Source organism: Arachis hypogaea, chromosome 12 (genome assembly GCF_003086295.3).
Source record: "Arachis hypogaea cultivar Tifrunner chromosome 12, arahy.Tifrunner.gnm2.J5K5, whole genome shotgun sequence".
In the NCBI taxonomy this organism is placed as follows: domain Eukaryota; kingdom Viridiplantae; phylum Streptophyta; class Magnoliopsida; order Fabales; family Fabaceae; genus Arachis; species Arachis hypogaea.
Window position 1 is genome coordinate 114,267,915 of NC_092047.1, and position 16,702 is coordinate 114,284,616.

At 42.1% G+C, this 16,702-nt stretch overlaps 1 protein-coding gene across 1 annotated transcript; it reads right to left on the bottom strand.

Annotated features, from left to right (window-relative positions):
• Positions 1-10,758: 10,758 nt before the first annotated feature.
• LOC140176883 (uncharacterized) lies at positions 10,759-15,590 on the bottom strand. Its single transcript, XM_072208443.1, has 3 exons — positions 13,368-15,590; positions 12,624-13,133; positions 10,759-12,426 (listed from the first exon to the last, which is right to left on the bottom strand). Exons 1-3 carry the CDS (start codon positions 15,588-15,590, stop codon positions 10,759-10,761), a joined length of 4,401 nt encoding a protein of 1,466 aa, XP_072064544.1.
• Positions 15,591-16,702: the final 1,112 nt, after the last annotated feature.

The window sequence follows — 16,702 nt, forward strand, 5'->3', positions numbered from 1 at the left end:
CAACAAGCAACCATATAGATACTAATCCATTCCGCTTGAATCGAGCAACCCCAATCCTTGTTCAAACACTCATGGAACCAATCAGACGTTGGAATGGAAAAGAACTCCAACGCTAACTCGCTTCTAACCAGCTTTTTCCAGATAACCTTTGCCCCCTCGCAATCTCTCAAAACATGCATAGTGTCTTCAACTTGATTTGTGCAATAATGGCAGAGGGGGGAAGTCCCATACCATTTACTCCTTCTGTAGTTAGTGATCAATCTACCATGTATGGCTTGCCACATGAATATTTTTATTCTTTGAGGGCCGTGCCATTTCCAAATCTTCTTCCACACATTGCTGGTACCAATAGGAGGTTGGATAATAGCTTTATAAGCTTCTCTAACTGAGAATCTTCCATCTGAGGAATTCTTCCATGCTCTGCTATCAGGAGGATCTGAGGGTCTAGGGGCAGGGATGGCTTTAATTAAGGGAATGCACTCTGTCTCAATTACAGAGTTGAGCACCTCCAAGTTCCATTCTCCCTCTGAGTTCACATAATTCTGGGCACTTGCATCCATATCTTCAATTTGCACGTTAGGCCTAATATGGTCCGCAAGGCACCCATCCATGTTAAGCCATTTATCCTTCCAAAATTTGGTATTTTCCCCGTTGCCAATTCTGTGAACAATATTCTCCTCAAAGGTTGGCCATACTTGCTGCAAAGCTCTCCAAAGGTTGGAGCATCCCACTGTAGGGTTATGAGGTCTATTAGTGTCCCCATTACAATACTTATACCATAACACCCTCGCCCACAAAGTGTCAGGATCTTCGTTCAAATTCCAACAAATTTTAAACAAGAAGGCTTGATTCATCACTTCCAGCCTTTTGAACCCCAAGCCTCCAGCATCCTTCGGGAGACAGAGGGTTTCCCAACTAATGAGATGCACCCTGCGGTGATTTTCGTCCGAACCCCAAACAAAATTACGTTGAGCTTTCTCCACTTTGCTGCAAATGCCTTTTGGCAATTTGCTGTGTTGCATCGCAAAATTGGCAATCGGGCCAATAGAAGATTGAGCTAGCACTACCCTTCCCGCTATGGACAAGCTTTTCTGCTTCCATCCCTTGAGTTTATTCTTCACCTTGTCTAGAATGTGCCCATAATTTCTCTTGCTATCCCGTCCCTCCACAATATAAGATCCCAAATACCTTCCAATCTCTTTTGTTTCTTTATAGCCTGCCTCTTTAACAATCATTTCTCTACACTCATTATTCACCTTTTTTGAGAAGAAGATTTGTGTTTTCTGGGCATTGATCACTTGACCCGAGGCCTCACAAAAAATTTCAAGACATTTCTTGATGTTACGAATTTGTCCCTGAGAAGCTTCAGCAAACAACATGATGTCATCGGCAAACATCAAGTGGGATATAAGAGGTCCGTTTCTCCCAACACGGAAAGGAATCCACTGCCCCTCATTTACCATGTCCTCAATCAGATGAGACAGCCTATCGATACATATGACAAAGATATATGGTGAAAGAGGGTCACCTTGGCGGATGCCGCAAGTTGGAGAGAAGACATTAGTTTTTTCCCCATTCCACAAAACTTGAAAGCTGGTCGACCTAATGCAATTCATAATGACACTGATAAGCTCTGGAGGTATTGAGTAATCTTGAAGACATCTCTCAATGAAGTTCCAACTAAGTCTATCATAGGCCTTTTCTAGGTCAATTTTGATCGCCATGTGCCCATGCTTAGCTGCTGACTTCCTCATCGAATGGATGATCTCATGTGCGATAATAATGTTATCTTGAATTTTTCTACCCGGGATAAAGCTAGACTGAGCAGGAGATATACGGTTATTCAAGGTGGTTTTGATCCTATTAGCCAAAATCTTTGTTATGGTCTTGTAAGATACATTACAAAGAGAGATTGGGCGAAATTGATTCACAAACTCAGGGTGGTCCACTTTAGGAATGAGAGTCAGGAGAGTGTTATTCACATCCTTGATGCCGCTTGGGTTCCTCCATGAGTCCAATACAAAATTAATGACACTGCTTCCAACTACCTGCCAATTTTCTTTAAAGAATCCTGCCGGGAGTCCATCATCTCCGGGAGCTTTGAGGGATCCCATAGCAAAAATTGCATCCTCAATTTCCTTTTTGTTGACGAATTGACTCAGGTTGTGTATCTCCCCATCTTCCATCGGGGGGTAGAAGGTTGTGGTGTTGATCACACTATTTCTTCTAGGGTATTTGTCCTGGAAAAGGTTTTGGAAATACTGACAAACATGACTTTTTAGAGCTTCGTGGTCTTCCATCCAGACCCCACTATCATCCCTCAGCTTTAAAATCTTGTTCCTCCTCCTCCTAATGATGGTTTTGGTGTGGTAATATCGCGTGTTGCGGTCCCCTTCCACAATCCAGTTCTCCCTCGATTTTTGGAGCCAAAACGTTTGCTCCCTATCAAGAATAGCTTCTAGCTCGCCATTGAGCCTTTCCTCCAAACTATCCAAAAATTCACTCTTCCCATATCTGGGTGAGTTTTGGATGCCTCGAAGCCTGTTCAAGATGGTTCTTTTTTGCTTAAACAGATGCCCAAAATTATCCCGATTCCACAATTTAATTTTTTCCACAAAAGAGCTGATGGCACTAGTCAAATGGTGGTTGCCGAGCCAGGCTTGTCTAATAAAGGGTTGGAAGTCATGGTGTTGCATCCACATAAACTCAAATCTGAATGGTTTTTCCCTAGGGTGATTGTGCGTACCTTTGCATTTAATGAGGATAGGGTGATGATCCGACCTAACCCTTGGCAAAGTATCTACCACCGCTTCCTGGAATCTGAGTCTCCAATCCACATTGCACAAAGCTCTGTCCAGACGTTTGAAAATACGCTCCCCATTTTGCCAAACTGGTCCTCTCCAAGTAAATTTTGTGCCATTAAAACCCAAATCAATAAGACTGCAACGGTCAATCCACTCTGTAAACCTCCTAATTTGAGCTTTATCTGGAGGAGCCCCACCCTTTTTCTCATCTATTCTTCCAATATCATTGAAGTCTCCACAAAGTAACCAGGGGCCTTGGACTGTGTCTGCAATGTCGCTAATGAAGCTCCTAATTTCTCTTCTCTTGGTCTCCTGAGGACTAGCGTATACCACGGTTAGATTCCAATGCTCCATACCATTCTCAATCTGAACGTGCAAGGCTTGGTTATGCCTGCTAATTTCTTGAATGTGAAAATTTGGGTTATTCCACAAAAGCCAGATCCCTCCAGAGAAGCCTTGGGCATCCACCGTCAGATGAAAATTGAAGCCACAATTCTGAATAGATCTCTTTGCTACTTCTCCGCCACACTTGGTCTCCTGAATCGCAACCAAGTCAGGTTTAAATTGCTGAGTATATTCCTTTAATGTTTTTGCAAAGCTTGGGCCAGCAGCCCCTCTAGCATTCCAAGAAAAAATGATCATTAAGACTTATTTTTAAAGAAGCCCAAAGCTTCAAGGATCCAAAATTCAGAGACAAGTTAAACCATGATTGGCCCAACTAGGCCATGTGCACATCGTTCCCCTTCGGGGCTTCTCTTTTTCCCCATTCCACTATTGTCGTAGTCCCTTCGGCCATGACTTCGTCCAGATCCGAGCCCGAAAGGAAAGGTTGCCTTGGGTCTGGGGGTTTTGGATCCATACAAAGGTCCACTTGGGTCTCCAACACCATATGAGTGTCAGATGTCTCTAAAGATTGAGACACATGCGATAAGATTGGGCTGGGGGTAGGGTCAGAAATGGGGGCTATAATATGGGCTTGATGGGTCATGGGCTGTCTTAGGGACAGTTGAGGGGTTGGCTGTGATGAGGCTGGAGTAGCTTGGTGGTGTTGTTGTGAATAAGTTGGGCTTTGGGGTTTGCGTTTGGATGATTGGGCTAGGTTTGGATGGTCAGAAGGATATTCATCATTGATCTGCACTGAAGTGGTAGCCTTGGCCTTTCTCATTTGGGAACCTGTTAGAAATTCCTTCGAAACAATCTCAGCCTGCTTCCTAACAGGGGACACATTGTTTTTCTGAAGACTGCCTTGATCATGCATTGGTTGGTCCCCTTTGTCCTTTTCTGCCAGAATCTCGTACCTTCCTTTTTCCTCCACTGCCTCTATTTTGTCTCTTTCGCTTTTATGCTTCGACCCACTACTTATGTTGGAGGTGTCCTTATTAGTGGGTGTTCTTCTTGTCCTTTTCTGCTTTTGTACTATCATCCATACACCAAAATTTTGGCTTGTTACAATGACTTCTTTACCCTTGTCGTTACATTTCCCTCCTTCTTTGTTCATAGGATCAGCCTGCATCTCTTCCGTCGGAGTATTCTTTTCTGCTTCTTGATGCTGCACTTCTTTAGCCTTTCCTCCCTTACCTTCTTGATTGGTATTAGCCATGCAACTATCACTCACATGGCCAAACCTTCCACAACTGAAGCATACCATATGCAGGCCCTCATATTCTATGTAGAATCTTTTTCCATTCACCAAGTAGGAGGCTTCCAAGGGCTTGCTCAAGTCTAGTTCAACACAGAGTCTCGCGAACTTACCCCGGGATTGATTCGCTGTGTTCATGTCGACTTTAAGCGTCTTACCAATCTGATCACCTACTGTCCCCAGGAAACGCTTGTCGTAGTATTCAATGGGAAGGTCTGGGAGCCTAATCCAAGCTGCCACCTTATTGATGGTAGTTCCGAAGGGGTTGAAGTCTGGGGTCCAACTTCTTATCGTTAGATAATGATCGAAAAGTAGCCAGGGACCTCCTTCCATCACATGCCAGTAATCTTCTTCATTAAACAATCTCACCACATAGAAGTCATTACCAACATCGATGAGGTCCATGCCTCCTGACTTGGCCCACATGGTGTCTAACCTTCTTTTCAGCACTCCATACGTAATCTGCCTCCCCAGGAGTTTCACTATCAACGTGTGTTTCCAAGGCTTCTCTAACCTTTTCTTCTCTGTTTTATTAACTGTAATACTGATGGTGCCGTTAGGGAGTCTTTCAACAGAAATTGATGGTTGACGGTTGGCCTCCTTTCTCTCCTTCTTTAGAGCGTCTCTTTGCATCTGGCTCATATTGAAAAGCTCTTCCATCGGTATTTGCTCTTCCGTTTCCTCTTCAGAATCATCTGATGAACTCCTATCAGAGTCAGACTCTTCGTCATCCGATCTTGGTTCTGCACTTCCATTCATAACAAGATCGGCATACGTTCTTCTTTTGCCATTAGTTCCCACAAAAGACGTTTTCTCGCACATCCACTCCTCTTCTCTAGCTATCCTTGATGTCTCCCCTTTAAATTCTCCTCTGTCATTACGGAGTTTCTTTTTGCTTCGTTGCAGTTGATCCGCTTCTTCAGCGGTAGTTACCGGTGAATTCATGGGAAGGGTTTTTCGATTCCAGTGTCCTACGATTCCAGTGGCTGGTCAAGTGTAATATGACCTTCATTATTATTATTATTATTATTATTATTATTATTAGACTGGGACTAAGCCCAAATAGGAATAAGGCAGCACCCCAATTTATTTTTGTTGAATGAATAACCTAGGTTCAAAAAAATTTTATTGGACTTGAAATAGAAATAACCCAAACATTTAATCACAATAATTAACATAAAATAATACTTATCTCATAAATCAGTTTCAGCCTGCTGTCTCTTCTTTTGTTCAGAATTACTGTTTCTTGGGGAACAACTCTACACACGTCCACCAATTCTCTACTCCACGTTACTTCACCATGAAAGAAAAATTTTTCCTTTCATCAAGATAGCACTGCCCATATTTCTTTTGATTTATGGTGCAGAGAGGTAGACCTACCTGTATGTGTATGCTACTGAATGGGACCCATCCTCCTCTCAGATTGTACTATACGATTGTCGCCTCTTTTTCTACAAAGATCACATTTATTTATACTTGCCTGCTTTTTACCATCTGATCTTGTTTTTACAGAGTTTCATTCATCTATCATCTTGTTTGAAATTGCAAAATGAAAAAAGAATTGGCAAAAAGTTGTTATATCCAAATGAAAGGAGTCAAAATTAGAAGCTAATAATCTGCAACCAAAAGCAAAAAGACTTTATGTTTTTTGGTAAACTATAAAATAGTATCCGAAAATGTACTTAATTTACATAATTGACAAAAATAATTTAAAAAAATGTGAATGATAAATAAATTATAAAAGATTAAAAATGTGACTAAAAGAATTAGATATTAAATATATTCTAAATAAAAATTTTATGGTTTTTATAAATAAATAAATTAAATATTTTATTTATTAATATATATAATTTATGTAGTATTTGTATTTTTAAATCGTATAAAATCTTGTTTACAATGTAAATAAAATCAATATATATAGTTATACTGTTATAATTTTTAAAATGTTATCTTAGATAAATACTCTTCAAAATTACATATATTGATAAATAAAATATTTAATTTATTTATTTTTAAAAAATTCAGACTTTAGAAATCAAATTTTAATATAATTTTTTTAAATATTATTAGAAAAATAAAAATTTTTTACCTTTAAAATTAAATAATTTTATGACACTTGATTTAAAAAAATATATTTTATAATGAATGACCAAGTTTTTCTAAAAAATAAAAAATCTAAACATCAAATTGTTCTATTTTTTTTTTGGACCTAAATATTTATTATTTATTGTTATAAAAATTTGGATCAAATAGATAATTTATTATTAAATACAAATTTTTTTATCAATTATAAAAATTATAATATTTATTAATTATTTTTTGTTAATTTTCAAATTAACAGTTTATTTATCATTCGTATTTCATGGAATATTTTTGTCAATGATATACACTTTCCTGTACCATTTTAAGATTTTACCTTACAAATGTTAGTGCATACATATTTTGTTCTGTAGCCATGGATAAATCACCCATGCTGCACGAACTTGAAAACCTTAACAAAATTTAATAGTTTATGGAATATAAATGTCGATAATTTTTATACTCAAATAAAATATCAAAAATCAAAATGATCAAGATTAAAATTTTAATTTTAGATTTTGGTTCGTCCGAACACTGGGGAGGCCGAGCTTAAGCGCTTCCGAGTGGATTGACACCGAGGAGGAAGAGCTTGACGTCGGCCGGAAGTCAAACACCGCGGCGGGAATACCTGCACAAGATACTCCGACGCTCAAGTCAGTATTGATTCACAGTGAGTGAGTTAAGAGAAAAGAGTGAGAGAATGAGAGTGATAGAACCTGAGACCTAGCCAAGCATATTAGCTAGGTTTTATAGAAGTTGTCTTCTGCCCGTTAGTGGATAAGTCCTAGTTTATAGGTTAGTTGAGATATTCTGTTTTGGTGCTATAAACTAGTTGAGCATGTTTCCTATTTTCAGTTGAGTGATGCTGTTTCGGTCCTGATCACGTGCCGAGATTTTCGGACGGCTGATACGGGACCGAGCTTTATGATGCACGTGTCTTTTTATTTGAATGGGTGAGGCCGAGCTTATCTGCTATTGTTCCGAGCTTGTTTATCGTGACGTCAGCTTCGGATATTTGTGTGCCGAGTATTTCGGGCGACCGAGGATGCAGGTAACGTATCATAGCCCCCAAGCTTGCCTTGGTTTGGACAAGACTAAGGCGAGCTTTGTATACTTCGGATGGCAAAATCCTCGGTCGCTTGGTTTATTATGCGTGCTCCTTACAGCCCCCGAGCTTGTCTTAGTTTTGGCGCATTGGTGTTTTGAAATGGTTTGTGGCATTTATTGCCTGCGTTGTTCTTCGTGTGGTAATGAATGATTGATTTGATTGCATTGTAAGTTTCGAGGAGCCCCTGATCGTTTGATCTGCTGAGCGTTGATCGTGGGCTTTCTAAGGGTGTAGATCAGAGGGAAACGTTTCATATGTAACTTCCTTTCCACTATGTAATAAACGTGCTCCCCTTCCCTAATATTTTTCCTTTTTGTGCTGGGTGCTTCTGCGTTTTCGGAGAAAATGAGTAAGAAAGGTGAGTGTTGATTCATCTTTTTGCTGCTTCTCTCTTCTTCTCTTACTTTTGACTTTCTGCTCCCTGTTCATATGGAAGTTAAAATGTCTAATGAGGGTGAGGGGGGTTTATATAGTTGGGTTGATTCTAGGGTTAAGGAGTATGTGTCTCAGTTCAGTGATGAAGAGTCTGTTGATATGCTGGGTTCGAATGTTTGGGTCAGGAGTGGTAGTGATATAAGGATAGAGATACTTCCCTGTGGTGTTGATGACCGGGTTTTTCATTCTCGTGATGATTGGGCTTACTTTTATATGTACAGCTGCCTTTTTACTGAATTGGGAGTTAGGGTCCCTTTTACTGATTTTGAATGTGGTGTGCTTTATTGGTTGAATTGTGCTCCGAGTCAACTTCACCCAAACTCCTGGGGGTTCGTTAGGGCTTTTGAGGTGTTGATGGAATTCCTTGAGCATCCGCCCTCTCTTCGGTTGTTTTTCTCCTTGTTTCAAGCTAAAGGGGTTAACCGAGGTCTCTGGGTTAATCTAAGTAGTTACCCTCGTCGCGCTATTTTTGGCCTCTACAAGTCTTCTTTTAAGGACTTTAAAACCATGTATGTTAAAGTGAGGAGTGTACCCGAGGAGTTTCCTTTTTATTTAACTGAGTTTCTTGTTGAGAAGTTCCCTTTGTCTTGGTGTTCCGAGCCTGTGCAAGCTTTAGACGTGGATGATAGGTCGGTTGATGATCAACTTGTGATGGAGTTTCTGTTTGAGAAGTTGGGCCCAAAGGGGTTGCTATCTGTGTCTGAATTGTTAAAATGGGATTCTGATAGAGAGGCGGTTCTGAGATATCTAGGTAAATTAGTTGTTTTTAGCTTAGTTTGTTGTTTTGTCCTTGTCTGCTCTTACCTTGTTGGCTTTTTGGTGCAGGTGAGAAGGTGCCTACGATTACTACTGCTGGCTTGAAATCATTCTTCAATCAGCGGAAGAAGGCTGAGAAGGAGAGCTCGGCTACTAATGCTGATAAAGGCCCTGTGATTCAGTCCGAGGCTGCTCTTAAGTCTAAGCGAAAGAGGGGTTTTGCAAAAGAAAAAATTGCTGAGGCTTTCCTGAAGGAAGGGGAGTCTTCTGTGGAGCTTCAGCGAGTGGAGTCTGCTTATGAGTCTCAAAAAAGACTGCATGGCTATTCGGAAAATGTTCATTGTCGTTCATTATGGGGAAAATTGTATCCTTTTTCTGTCATGGCTGATGAGCTTTGTTGCTTCCCGGATGATATGAAGATGATCGAGGATGTCGGCCATGTAGGAGTGAGCCGTTTTATGCAGGTGAAGGTTGTATTTTGTCTTGGTGTGCGTTTGTTATATTGTGTTTGATGTTCTTTGTTTTTGTTTCTAGGTGATTGGTGCACGTATGGTAGCTGTTGGTCGTGCTCAAGAGCTGGTTTTGGAGAGAGAACACAAGTCTGCTCTGGATGTTGCTGAGCTTTCTTCAGCTTTGGAGAAGAAGGAGAAAGCTATTACGGAATTGTCCTCCTCATTAAAGTTGAAGGAGTCCGAGCTTGCTGAGGAAAAACGTCTTCACCTCTCTTGTGCTGAGGAGATGAAGACTGTTCAGGCCGACAATGATCGCTTGGGGTCAAGGGTGAAGGAGTTGCAGACTGAGGTTTATGAGTCGTATGCACAAGGCTTTGAGTGCGCTGTTTCTCAAGTGCGGGTGTTATTTCCTGGATCAGATGCGGACATGCTTGATGCAACTAAAGTGGTTGTGAACGGGCAGCTTGTGGATGATGGTGCTGCTGCTTCAAATGATAGCGGGGAGTCTAGCATTGGCGATAAGGCAGACTAGGCCTTTAGTATTTGATTATTTTGTACATTTGTAGCCTCTTTTGAACTTTGTGGCTGTCTGTCTTGAACTTTGTTTTTGAATATTTGGCGGTAATGTTTTGGGTACCAAGTGTATAACTTGGTTGTGGTACTTTTTGTTTTCCGAGCCTATAGCTCGGCTTGGTGATGACTTATCTTATAAAATTTGATTTTTTGGATAAACTCATGATTGTGTGTTGGAAGTAATCGTATGTATCGAAGATGGCCAAAGCTATTCTCTATTTAAGTGAACTTGTTGGAAATGAGAGTAGATGTTCTAATGTAGAACTTGTATAATGGAAGCGCGTTAGGTTTTGTTTAAATGACTTGGTGATATTGTTTGTCTGTACTTCCTCCGAGCAGTATGCTCGGCATGCGCATGTTGTATTCCGAGTATGAAGCTCGGATCAGTTTAATTAGATAAACTTTGACTTATTCTTATGCTGGTAATTTTTCGAGGAATATGCTCGGCTCATGATGTTTAGGGTTCCGAGGCTTATGCTCTGATAGTTTGGAGTGTTTTCTAACTGAAATGTATGCTAACTGTCAAAATGAGAACATTAAGTCGTATGGATACAATGATTTGTTGCGTCCGGCCTCGTTAAAACCCTTTCCGAGTAAAACCCTTGTGTTTTGGGAAAAAACCGTCGGAGGGAAAAAGAGTACCATCATTCGCTTATTACACAGGCTGTGTCACGATTGATATTCCCTTAGAGAGGAGATGTTCCATGTTCCCGGGAGTTGCTCTCCTCTAAGGGTTTCTAATTTGTAAACTCCCTTTCCGAGGTTTTGGAGAACTCGGAAAGGACCTTCCCAATTTGCCGCTAATTTGCCATGTGCTGGTGGTTTCCGTGCATCCTCTGTTCGTCTGAGTACAAGGTCTCCATTGTTGAAAGACCTGTGGACTACTCTTTTGTGGTGTCTTTGCTCTAGGTATCATTTTCTGGCTCGCTGCTTTATGGCAGAGATGTCTCTGTCTTCTTCTACGAGGTCCAGTTCAGCTGACCGAGCTTGTTGATTGTTTGGTTGGTTATAGAGCTCGGTCCTTAACGTTGGGACGCTGACCTCTACTGGAATGAGCGCTTCTGCGCCATATACCAATTTGAAGGGAGTTTCCCCTGTGGCAGATTGGATGCTGGTGTTGTAACTCCATAGAATTTCTGGAATGAGGTCGGCCCACTCCCCTTTAGCTTCGCCGAGTTTTTTCTTTAATCCCTGCAAGATAATTCTGTTAGCTGATTCAACTTGTCCGTTAGTTTGCAGGTGCTCTACTGAGCTGAAGTGATGTTTGATGTTAAAATTTGTCAGAAAAGTGGCGAGCTTATGATCTGTAAATTGTCTCCCGTTGTCCGAGATTATCTCTCGTGGGATACCGTATCTGCATATGATATTTTTCCATATAAAGGATCGCACTTTTTCTGCTGTTATGTGTGCTAGTGGTTGTGCTTCTATCCACTTGGAGAAATAATCGATTGACACTAAGAGGAACTTTACCTGGCCTGGCGCTTTCGGAAAGGGTCCGAGGATATCCAATCCCCACCTATCGAAAGGCCAGCTTACCTCTATGGTATGGAGCTCCTCGGCTGGGGTCTCTGAGAGGGTGGCATGCTTTTGACAATTGTCACATGCTTTGACTTTTGTGATGCAATCCTGTTTTATCGTCGGCCAATAGTATCCTGTTCGCAAGATCTTTGCTGCTAATGCTCGGCCGCCGATATGGTTGCCACAGACTCCTTCATGCGTTTCGGCCATGACCTCCTCGGCTTCCTCTTTGCTGATGCACTTGAGTAATGGTTGTGAATGTCCTCGCCTGTATAAGGTGTTTCCGAGCACTGTGTAGAAGCTTGCTCTTCTTCTGAAGAGTGGCAAGTTCGGCTCACCTTTTGGAATGGTGCCTGTATTGATGTAATCGAAAAAAGGTGTTCGCCAATCTGGGACCTGTGTAATACTTAAAATTGTTTCTTGCTCAAAACTTGGTTTGTCAAGTGTTAGCTGGGACAGTGCCGATGTGTTTTCGGCTTGCCGTGTGGTGGCTAACTTAGATAACACATCGGCCCTGGTGTTTTGTTCTCGGTTTACATGGATAATATCAAATTCTTTAAATTGTGAAATTAGATCCTTTGTTATGAGCCAATATTTCTCTAACAAAGGATCTTTTACCTGAAATTCGCCCTTTATTTGATGTACCACCAAGGAAGAGTCGCAGTAGGCTGTTATTCGGGGTATTTGTAGTTGTAGGGCGAGTTTTAGCCCAGCAAGTAGGGCCTCATATTCTGCCTGATTGTTGCTTGCGTTGAAGCGGGGCTGTAGTGACTGTTCGGCCACCACTTTGTCTCCTTCTTTTAGTAGTATCCCTGCCCCACTGCCTTCTTTGTTTGATGCTCTGTCCACATGTATGCTCCACCTGACCTCTGTATTATGTGTGTCATTAGTCATCTCCGATATAAAGTCGGCCAGCATCTGTGACTTCAGTGTTTTCCTTGATTCGTACTGGATGTCGAACTCGAAGAGCTCGACCGACCATTTTATCAATCTGCCGGCGAGCTCGGGTCTGGTTAATATCTGCCTTAGTGGTTGGTTCGTTCGAACTATGATTGTGTGGCTCTGAAAATAGTGCCGCAGTCTTCTTGCTGTGGTGATTAGTGCTAGCGCCAGTTGTTCTATCTTCGGGTACCTTGTTTCTGTTGGTTGTAGCACCCTACTGATGAAGTATACTGGGCTTTGCTTTCTTCCTGTTTCTGTTACTAAAACCGAGCTTATAGCATGGTTAGATACTGATAGGTATAAATACAGTGGGTTACCTGTCTCTGGAGGATTGGTGGTGATGTTAAGTGTTGTTTAAGTTCGGTAAAAGCATTTTTGCATTCGTCTGTCCAGTTGAACTTCCTGCCTTTAGAGAATGTCTGGAAAAAGTGATAAGATCGGTTTGCCACTGCAGGTAGGAAACGTGACAGGGCAGCTATTCGTCCTGCAAGTTGCTGGACTTCCTTTACCGTTTTTGGGCTTGTCATGTTCAGCACGGCCCTGCACTTTTCTGGGTTGGCCTCGATGCCTCGAGATGTTAACATGAATCCCAGGAACTTCCCCCCTTGTACTCCGAACGCACATTTGTCTGGATTGAGTCTCATGTTATATGCTCGGAGTTGTCTGAAGATTTCTACTAGGTCGTCACAGTGTGACCCCTGCATAGGTGTTTTTGCTACCATGTCATCTACGTATACCTCCATATTGCGGCCTATCTGTTGTTGGAACACTTTGTCCATTAGCCTTTGATATGTCGCACCTGCATTCTTTAGGCCAAAGGGCATTACCTTGTAACAAAAATTCCCATGTTCTGTTATAAAAGCTGTTTTGCTTTGGTCTTCTGGGTGCATTAGAATCTGGTTATAGCCAGAGTATGCATCCATAAAACTCAAAGCTTTATAACCAGAGGCGTTATCAACTAATTTATCAATGCAAGGCAGTGGATATGCATCTTTGGGGCAAGCTTTATTTAAATTTGTGAAGTCGACGCACATGCGCCATTTACCTGAGCTCTTCCTTACCATTACCACGTTGGACAACCATGTGGTGAAGCGAATCTCTCTGATGAAACCTGCATTGAGGAGCTTCTGGGTTTCTTCGAGTGCTGCTTGTTTTTTCTCTTCTCCGAGGTTCCTTTTCTTTTGTGCAACTGGTCGGATTGTTTTGTCGATTGCTAGCTTGTGGCAGATGACTTCGGGGTTGATTCCGGGCATGTCGTCTGGTGTCCATGCAAAAAGGTCGGCGTTTTGACGCAGTATGTGAATGAGTCTTGCTCGGTCTGCTCCTTCTAATGCCTCTCCCACATATGTACATTGTTTGTCGTCTGTTGTTAGTGTTATTTGTTGAAGATTGTCCATTGGCCGAGGTCTTTCGCCGAGGTCTTCCCTTGGGTCTAGATCGGCTAGTGTTGCTGAGTTGGCCGTCGTGTGGATTGCTTGAACCTGGGGCCGAGCTTCCTGTTCTGTTTGGACTGGTTTTAGACCAGCGTTGTAACACTGCCGAGCTTCCTGATGGTCGGCGTACACCGTAGCGATCTTGTTTTCCTGCACTGGGAACTTGACACACAGGTGTAATGTGGACACCACTGCCCTGAATATGTTCAGTGCGGGTCTCCCAAGTATAATATTATAAGGGCTGTAACAGTTTACTATTAAATATTGAATATCAATTGATTTTGACATAGGGATCTCTCCCATTGTGGTCTTTAGCCATATGTGCCCCATGATCGGGACTCTCTCTCCGGAGAACCCAATTAGCTCTCCAGAGGAGGGTTGTATCAATTTCTCTGATAATTTCATTTTGGTAAAAGTAGAGTAAAATAAAACGTCAGCACTACTACCTGGATCTAATAATGTTTTTCTTACCACCAGCTCTCCGACCTGGATGGAAATTACCATGGGGTCGTCGAGGTTAGGGCTTGCCGATTTGAAGTCTGTTTGGTTGAAGGATATTGTGACGTCTGGCTCTTTGTCCTTCCTTGGTTGTATGGTTCCTTCGATTGCCAGCATTGCTCTATAGCTTCGCTTCCTGGCCGAGCTTGTTCCTCCTCCGCCTGCGAATCCTCCCGATATGTGGTTGATGACTCCTCTTGGTGGATCAGGAGCCGCCTTCTCTTTTTTGTCGTCGGTGACTGCTCGCTCATATTCTACTCTGTCTGAGTTTCTGCCCTTCCGGGTCTCAATGTATTTGTCCAGGAGCCCTTGGCGTGCTAGCCTTTCCAGGAGGTCCTTTGCCACGATGCAGTCATCCGTAGTATGACCGAACTTCCGGTGGAAGGCACAATGCTTTGTCTTGTCCACGAACCGTTGATCATGGTAGTTTCCTGCTCGGGCTGGTGGCTTTATGATTTTGGCGTTGAGGATTTCTCTGATAATGTGCTCTCTTCTGGTGTTGAATCTGGTGTATGTGTTGTACTTTGATGCGGGCTTGGGAGGTTTCTTGGTGTCCCTGTTGCCTGGCGATCTGGAAGTCCTTTCCTCATCTCTCCGATGTGGCTGTTTGTCTGATTTTTGGGCTTCTCGGAGTTCTTCAATCTCCATTTGCCCAGCCGCCCTTTCTCGGAATTCCTCTAGCGTCTTTGGTTTTGTTATGGCAATGGTCTCCCGAAATTTGCCAGGCCTGAGGCCGGCCTTAAGAGCGTGCAGGTGAACGGCTGGGTCCAAGTCTTGGATCTCCATAGTGGCGTCAGCGAATTTGGTCATGTAGTCTTTCAGACTCTCGTGCTGACCTTGTTTGATGGTGCCGAGAAAGTCCGAGCCATGTACATAGATTCTTGATGCAGCAAAGTAATCAATGAATGATCTGGCGAGGTCTTCAAAGGAGGAGATCGAACCTGCAGAAAGTTTAGAAAACCAGAGTAACGCAGCACCATCTAGGTAAGTGGGAAATGCTCGACAGAGGACGGGCTCATTGTTCGGGCCGTTGAAGAACATCATCGATTGGAACTTCTTCACATGGGCTCGGGGGTCGCCGAACCCCTTGTACGGCTCCAGCGCGGTGGGCAGCGTAAAGTTTTTTGGCATCTGGTAATTCGTGATCTCCTCGGAGAAAGGGTTGTCGAGGGTGAGCTTTTCCTTTGGCGGGACGATGTTTAAAGGGTCCGTCGCACTTTGAGCCGAGCCTTTGGAGTTCTCTCCATTGTTTTGCGTTGAGAGCTCGGCTATCCTTCGTACCTCCGCCTGAAGCTCAGCGATTTGAGCCAGGAGGTCGTCCTGTGAGAGTTGTGGATTTTCCTTGTCAGCCATGTCCGAGGATCGGGAATCCTGCAAAACAAAGTAGAAGACTAAACGAAGGAAAAGATGGGGTTAGATGTACTCCGGGCCCCACGGTGGGCGCCAAGTGGTTCGTCCGAACACTGGGGAGGCCGAGCTTAAGCGCTTCCGAGTGGATTGACACCGAGGAGGAAGAGCTTGACGTCGGCCGGAAGTCAAACACCACGGCAGGAATACCTGCACAAGATACTCCGACGCTCAAGTCAGTATTGATTCACAGTGAGTGAGTTAAGAGAAAAGAGTGAGAGAATGAGAGTGATAGAACCTGAGACCTAGCCAAGCATATTAGCTAGGTTTTATAGAAGTTGTCTTCTGCCCGTTAGTGGATAAGTCCTAGTTTATAGGTTAGTTGAGATATTCTGTTTTGGTGCTATAAACTAGTTGAGCACGTTTCCTATTTTCAGTTGAGTGATGCTGTTTCGGTCCTGATCACGTGCCGAGATTTTCGGACGGCTGATACGGGACCGAGCTTTATGATGCACGTGTCTTTTTATTTGAATGGGTGAGGCCGAGCTTATCTGCTATTGTTCCGAGCTTGTTTATCGTGACGTCAGCTTCGGATATTTGTGTGCCGAGTATTTCGGGCGACCGAGGATGCAGGTAACGTATCAGATTTTATTTTAAATTTATAAAAGATTGTATTTTTAATTTTCTACATATATTTTAAATATTCGTAATATGAAAAATTCAAATATTATTTAAACTCTTCATATCATAAACTTTTAAAGTACATATTATTTATGAATTCAAAAAAAAATAACTGATTTAATAAGTTTTATTAATTTTTTTTAATTTTTATTGGCATATGAAAAATTTTACCATAACTTTTATTTTAAAAAAGACACCTAATGATTTATTACACGAAAAAACAAACAACACAATATTCCACTCCAATCATTCCACTTCAACACAATAATTCAATAAAGTGTCCTGATATATGATGTACTGACATAAACACGATACAACAGAAGACACATAGACATACGAATTTAAAATTTTTATAAAATACAGAGACACAATATATCTATATATATAATATTTAAAATATTTTTTAACAATTAATAATATATAATATTTTTAAATTT